This window comes from Micropterus dolomieu, linkage group LG08 (assembly GCF_021292245.1).
Source record: "Micropterus dolomieu isolate WLL.071019.BEF.003 ecotype Adirondacks linkage group LG08, ASM2129224v1, whole genome shotgun sequence".
Taxonomy (NCBI): domain Eukaryota; kingdom Metazoa; phylum Chordata; class Actinopteri; order Centrarchiformes; family Centrarchidae; genus Micropterus; species Micropterus dolomieu.
Genome location: NC_060157.1, coordinates 3,812,096 through 3,819,265, shown reverse-complemented (window position 1 = coordinate 3,819,265; position 7,170 = coordinate 3,812,096). Strand labels below are relative to the sequence as shown.

At 41.2% G+C, this 7,170-nt stretch overlaps 1 protein-coding gene across 2 annotated transcripts in view; it reads right to left on the bottom strand.

The window, feature by feature from the left end:
• Positions 1-7,170, bottom strand: part of nol4lb (nucleolar protein 4-like b) — a 170,172-nt gene that overhangs the window by 122,061 nt on the left and 40,941 nt on the right. For both annotated transcript variants that reach the window (XM_046057189.1, XM_046057190.1), the window contains 2 exons: positions 2,985-3,137; positions 229-340 (listed from right to left, as the gene is read on the bottom strand). In XM_046057189.1, coding sequence (XP_045913145.1) covers positions 229-340; positions 2,985-3,137 — 265 coding nt within the window. The remainder of the gene's footprint in view (positions 1-228; positions 341-2,984; positions 3,138-7,170) is intronic.

Sequence of the window (7,170 nt, the reverse complement as noted above, 5' to 3'; positions counted from 1 at the left end):
GAAGAAGACAGTACTGTTTTTATTCCATCATTGGGAACATTATTTCAGGCACGGCTATTGTCAACCGTTTGTGCCAGAAAAATAGAACTGCAATGAAACCGCAGAAAGATCATTACTTAAATGATCCCACTGACTGTAAGATGTTGTAAGATACCATTTGTACTTAAAAAAAGGTCCCCAGACTCAAAGTGAGATCAGAGCGCTCACTCTCTTGTGCTGTGTTTGTACCTTTGCAGTCCTGTCCTGTGGTGCTGATGTGCATCCTCTTCTGACACTCTCCACAGCTCATCAGGAAACGAGTCACCGCCTCTCTGGGCAGGAAGGCGTACGTCTCCGCTATCTGAGGGCGAGACAGAGCCAGAGGGAGAGAGAGTGTTTAAACTGTTTTTCTCATTTCTTAAAGCACTGATGACAAAAGAGCCACACAGTTGTACGATGATGGGATCTGGACAGAGCTGCATCACTTGCATCACTTATCGTCACTTCTTTAAAAATTGAAATATAATAAAATATGTATATTATATTAAAACATTTTCTTTGATTTAGAGAATGCAGCAATTCTCAGTCAAGCCTAGGATATAAGACAAATGTTGTATATTGTTAAATAGCTTGGGCAAAAAGGGGCAAGACGGGATCATGTCGCATGAATATCACTACTGACAAATACACACACATCACAAAGCTGGAATTCCCATTTTACAATAGCACTGCCAAATAACGTATGATTGTCTGGGAAATTAGTTATTTTTTACTTCCTGTTCATACTTTGTTTGCCTTTGCATTTCGGGCAGGAATATTGTGTTGAGGTGTTATGAATGAACCTTTTTAGTTAGTCATTTCTTTTCTTCTTTTTAAACAACCCTGAGCAGCGTGATTATCGTATGAGTGAGAAAGGGCATTTTCACTTGCTCTGTCTGGTCTGTGATCTCATCGGTCAAGGCACTACAAAGAAAAAAAACAACTTTAGTCTAAAGGGACTGACAATAAAATCTAATGTTTATAGCTGATTATTAAGTACAGAACAAACTATTCTTTATCATTAAAGGCAAACTGTCTCCAATTCATCAAATTAAAAAAAACCGTCGGGAACGGTAAGATAGATGCCGTTTATAATTGCTTTCTTTAAATGTGAATTTAAAAAAAAACGTTTCTGCACTGAGTGATGCTGAGGATATGAGGTCTATACATTTGTGGGTGTGTGCATTTTTCATAAATCAAACATTTATTCTAGAAGAGAGGCACAAAGACACAAAAGAAAAAGCGTGGGTGGATGGGGGTTGCTATGCAGCCTCTATACCTGTGTGTGTGTGTGTGTGTGTGTGTGTGTGTGTGTGTGTGTGTGTGTGTGTGTGTGTGTGTGTGTGTGTGTGTGTGTGTGTGTGTGTTGGAAGGAACGGGTAAAACAAAGGCAAATGTCACTCACAGCCTTTGGTGGCACCTGAAGTATGTGGAATGATAACCTACCAACTGGATTTAAGTATACTGTATATACATTATACATACATACATATAAACATAAATACCTACTGTAGAAGGACAGAGGACAGTCTGACAGATCAAGATCAATCTTTTTTCTCAAAACTTTGAAAAAAAGGGGGAAGAAAACTATGTCGATGAAAGGTTTAGAGATTGCTAAAGAAGATAAATAAAAGTAAAAGATATAAACAAAACAAAAGTCCCAGCTGGCTGACATAGCTGTCACAACTTCAGTTCTCAGCCAAGGCATAAATCTGTGGAAGCTGTACTTCCTCAATTTCACCAAAAGAGGGCAGTGTCAGCAGCTGAGACAGCAGAGCGGCTAAGCACAGGCTCCAACAGCAGCACAGGTGGATTTACTTTCAGTTGTGTCTCAACTCCCAAACTCACAGTCTGAATCTGTTTCTACATCTGCCTCCATTACCAACAAGTTAAGTGCAGGTCTCCCCAGGGTCTAAGGTTAGGATTATGTTTAGGATACAGCATTAGTGGCTGGAGAATTACTGTAGTCCCGTCAGGGATCATGAGATAAAACAAAAGGAAGGGATAAGAAATACAGTTGGAAAATAATTTCCTGAATAACAGTGATGCTGATATTTGAAGGTAGCGCACTTCTGTGACCTATAAAAAACATTATTTCAGAATTAATTTACTGGACTCTCATCGCTATTTAATTCAGTCATATTTTACATTTTCAGTCATGTTTTTAATAAATTAATTTGGACAAATACCTGGAAAGTAGTGCAGCAGCTAACAGCAATATTCCCTATCAATTAATCTTCCAATATTGTTTTATAATGAATGGTCGGCAAAATGTCAGAAAATAGTAAAAAAGGACAATCACATTTTTATAAAGCCAAGGGTGATGTCATTAAATTGCTTGTTTTGTCCAACCGGTAGTCCAAAACTCTGAGATATTCAGTTTAATATCACTTAAGACAAAGAAAAGCAGTAAATCCTCACATATGAGAAGCTGGAATAAGAAATGTTTGGTCATTTTACATAATGATCGAAGTACCAGCAGAAGAAATTGTCTGTTTGAATAGAAAATGTCTGTTTCAGAAACATTCAGACTGAAATCCAGCAGATCAGAAACTCAAACTCGACCAGCGTGTCTCTTTTTTTTGCCAGAGACAGTAAAAGAGGAATGAAGCCCCAAAAGAAGAGGAAGAGAGAGAGAAAGGGAGAGAGAGAGAGAGAGAGAGAGAGAGAAAGGGAGAGGACAGTACATTAAGCAACAGATGACACACGTTATGAAAGAGAGAATGCACTCTGTGTAGAGCAGAGGTTGGTATGAGTTGCAGTAGATGCGTGAAGAAATAGAGGGGTGAAAGCTAAAAAGGAAGAGACAGACGACAAAACGAGAGCGAAACATGCACGAGCAGCAACCACGAACAGTGAAAGAGTAAGGTTTCAGACAGATTCTAATATTCAGATTCAAAACGAAAGCAGAAAATGTCTTTCACTAATCACTGCGCGAATGTAGTGAAAATGTTAAGCATTCTTACAGCTTTGTAGGTCTTCTTCTGGCCGGCGTGTTTCGGGGCTTTGCCGGGATCGGCGCTGATCTCCACGTGCATGGCATAGATGATGTCGAAGAAATCCTCCACCACCGCCACGCGCTTCAGGGACGAGTCGACCCCTGACATGCTGTCCACGCACTGCAAACAGAGAGAGAGAGAGAAACCTCGACTTACTAACTTTCTAACATGTTTTAGTTTTGTTTGGCATTTCAGCCTGTGGGGACGGACTGACATGCAACAGATTTCAAAACAGAATCAAAGCAGAGACGTTGCAATAACAACTATGTCACAGTGACACTCTTTAATTTCTTATGGTCTTTTAAACTACACATTGCTCAAGTGTGGAAAAGCACAACATGTAGAGAGTGTACATGATATGATTTGCAGGAACAAACTATTGAAAAATCTCATTTATTAAGGGAAAAAAATCTAAATTTTACTATGAGGGTTTGCAGCTTTTGTCCGTTTTATATAGTTGTAAATTAAGTGACTTTGATTTTACAAAACATGTGACACAACCTTGGGTTCTGTAAATGTACTACGGTGTCTTTATGAACCCTTTTCTGAGATTGTATAGACTAAATGAGTAAAATTAATAAACAAATTAAAATCGATAGCGAATCTGTTAGTTGCAGCTCTACATCTGTCAATTGTCCATTGTTCTATTTATAATAAGGTCTTGCCAAAGCTAGTGTCTTTAATAATAACAACAATAATACATTAAATTTTAAGGGAATTTACATACAGAAAACAAACAAAAAAACTAAATTAAAATAAAGCTTGGCTAAAAGTGACGCTGAAGGCCAGCTTCCTCTCACATCCTTTAGACTCTCGTAAGACCACAATAAGTGAAGTGAAAACTGAAGTCTGGCACTACAGTACTACTATCTCGCTGCAATAGCAGTGGATGAAAACAAGGACTTTCATTTCAAATAAGGGCACCGTTCCTGACTCTTTTCTATCTACTATCAAAAGCACACTTAAAGGTTTATGTTGCTTTTGTGTTGTCATCTGTAGGGCTCAGTTTAGAGTAACTCTGTTTATGAAGATTAGTCGCTGGTGAACTTCATGTAACAAAAAGACCTCTCTAGATGTGTATAAAAGTTGTATAAAAGAGTCAAATGCAAAATTCATTTAAACTTCATTTTATTTTTTAGTTTCCTCCTCTTGTTTTAGTGTGCTGTTCATTTTCATTAAGGCATCTCTGCGTGCCGTGTTGGAGGACAGATGACGCGTCGCACTTTCACCCGCTCGTCTACATTTCAGAAACCCCATCTAGAGGTTGCACCCTGAAACTTCCACAGCCAAATGTATTAGATTCTTTCTTCATACATTTCCATGTTTATGTTACACATAAAGGCAACATGTAAAACTGGAACATTTATGGAGTGAAAGTCATGTGAAAAAGGTCTTTACACACACATCTTGCCCGTCTTTAGCAGCTGTAGATATTTTAGGCGTAATGAAAGGTTTCAGTGTTGCCAACATGTCAATTTCCTCTTATGTTTAATGGTGTGAAATAAATTCATGGCGTATAATTATCCTTTAATGACTGAGAAGCCCTAAATTAGACAAAGACTTCTACACCTATTACATGTTAACTAAACTTCCCAAAGGACAGAGCGATCTCTGTGTCTGCTCTGGGAATACCAGGAAGTCTTGGGAACCATCCTTTTTCCCCCACAAGGCTGTAGGAGTGTGAGCTGTACCTCTGTAAAGAAGGAAAGGCAGGGAAATGTGAGTCTGGATGTCTGTCTAATCTGGAAGAGAGACAATGAAGGGAGAGCTACTGACAGGGGAAAGAGAGGGAAGGGGGAGAGAGAGAAAGACGGGGGAGGGGGAGGGCTTCACTGCCTGCTCAGAGAACCCAACAGGAGTCAGTGGATAACAACAGGTGGGGCATCACACACACACATACACACACCTCCTCCCCAGCTGCAAACTAGTAGCACATGGTGGAGACTGCTACTGCCATGGTAACCAATAAGAGCTGACCTTACAGGTGAGTAAGTGTAGGTGTGTGTCTTTGTATGCTTCTATAGGAGTGTTGTGAAGACTATATTTGTGGGTTTGTGTGTGTAGACAGCTTATTTTCTGCAACAGTGAGGAAGGTTTCTAACAATAATTGAGTGACTAGTAAACAGAGAGTTCAAGGCCACTCAGAAAGAATTTATACTGCAGCAATTAGGAGGTAAAAACATCATGTACAGACAATGTCTCTGGTTTCCCCACTTGAAAACAGTCTAGAAGAACCCGCAGCGTGCAGAGAGAAATACAATTTCTCCTCCACATAATTGGACACGTTTATACTAAGCGTGTTAGCTTAGAGGTTTTAGTTTGTGTTATTGTTTGGATTATAGCATATCAAATGTCGTTTCGGATATTTTGTCCACATGGGAGTGAAAAAAACATGCAGAAAAGGACCAGGAATCTCAAAATGATCTGTTACATGTGCTCACAATAGTCAAAGGTTGATTCTATGAGACAGCTGGCTAAGGATTTAGTCTAAAATAAGAAGACGTTTGGTGAAAACATGATGGTTTCTGAAAATAGTGAAAAATATCTATCACAATTTCCCCAAAGCCCCAGGTGCTTCCATCATTCCACGTGTTTTGTTTGACCAACAATTCAAAACCCAGAGATCTGTTTGTGTTTGTGTCCACCTCCTGAGGTAAGTCCAGGTCAGGGAACATCTATGCGGCATTTCAAACCAAACTCAGCAGTTGAAGAGGCGCGGTCTGTCCTGACTGACTGCCGGTAAACAGCAAGCACAGTGAGGTAACTCCGGCTCTGTCGGAGAATCACTGAGCTTGTCTTTCAGATGCACTTGGTTTTATTTGATCTACAACTCCACTACCTTCCTCACAAGCTAGTCGCTAACTTGGTCTGTCTGGTGATGTATAACTTTATGTAGACAGCTTGATAGGAGCGCTGACACGGACTGATGAAGTAAATGTTAACTTATTTTACTTCTCATTAATTTAGTGCAGATGACACTAGTGTGGTTTGGGGATGTGGAAGAGCCCTTGTGTGTTTGTTCTTGTTGATATTACTATGTTGAATGTTTCCCTGGGCTGTTTATTTTAGTATCATGACTATCATTTATGTATTATGTTTTTGTTTAAATTAAACAACATGTCCAGTGGTTTAGCTTCAAAATAAAAAGTGGAAAACATAAAACTAAAACAATGAACTAAATAAGAGGTTAAAACTCAACGTAGAGTCGCAGCGGTGGTGATTATTCTCTGCAGGTTTTTCCACTGTGATCCCTTTAATATACTCATTCAATCCATTGTTAATATAAAAATATTGATTAGTGGAGCTATGTTCTGTCCACTGGAAAAACCCTGTTCTCCTGCACATGGGTAAACAGAAACGGGATCGGGTGACGCACAGCTGACGCTAGACTGCGACTTCAATCACAATTTAAGCTGTGCGTGGAGACATCGGGAGCCTGACAGTCCATGGCTGCCTGAAAGGATATTTCATTTGCACAGTCACATGACACAACCTGTTATGTGGTGAACTGTGTTAAATATCCTAGCGACAGGAAGCGGGACGCCTGTCTACCTGTGTGTGTGTGTGTGTGTGTGTGTGTGTGTGTGTGTGTGTGAGACCAGGGTGACAGGTGTGTGTGTGTGTGTGTGTGTGTGTGTGTGTGTGTGTGTGTAAGGGGGCGGGCATTCGTGGGGGGGTTGGGGTTGTGAGTGGGTATGGGGGTAGTTGGAGGGCAATATGTGTGTGTGTGTGTATAAGTGTGGGTGTGTGTCCCCTCATTATCCTTAAGCAGCGTTCCCACTGCACAGCCTTTACCAGATGTACAGCATCTAATGAAGAGCCAATGAACTAAAGCCTTTTTGTCAGACACACACACGCACACACACAGACACACACACACACACACACACACACACACACACTCTTGCACATACACACAATCAGGACACTATCTCTTGACCCACTACCTTTCTCTCTGTCTGGCTTGCCCCCCACGCCCCCGCCCCGTCTCAGGGTGCAGGGACTGTAATAAGCGTTGCTATGGTAACCAGCTGCAGCTTATCACAGAGGGGATGTTTCTAATGTGCCCCCCCCCCCCCCCCCCCCCCCCCCCCCCCCCCCCCCCCCCCCCCCCCCCCCCCCCCCCCCCCCCCCCCCCCCCCCCCCCCCCCCC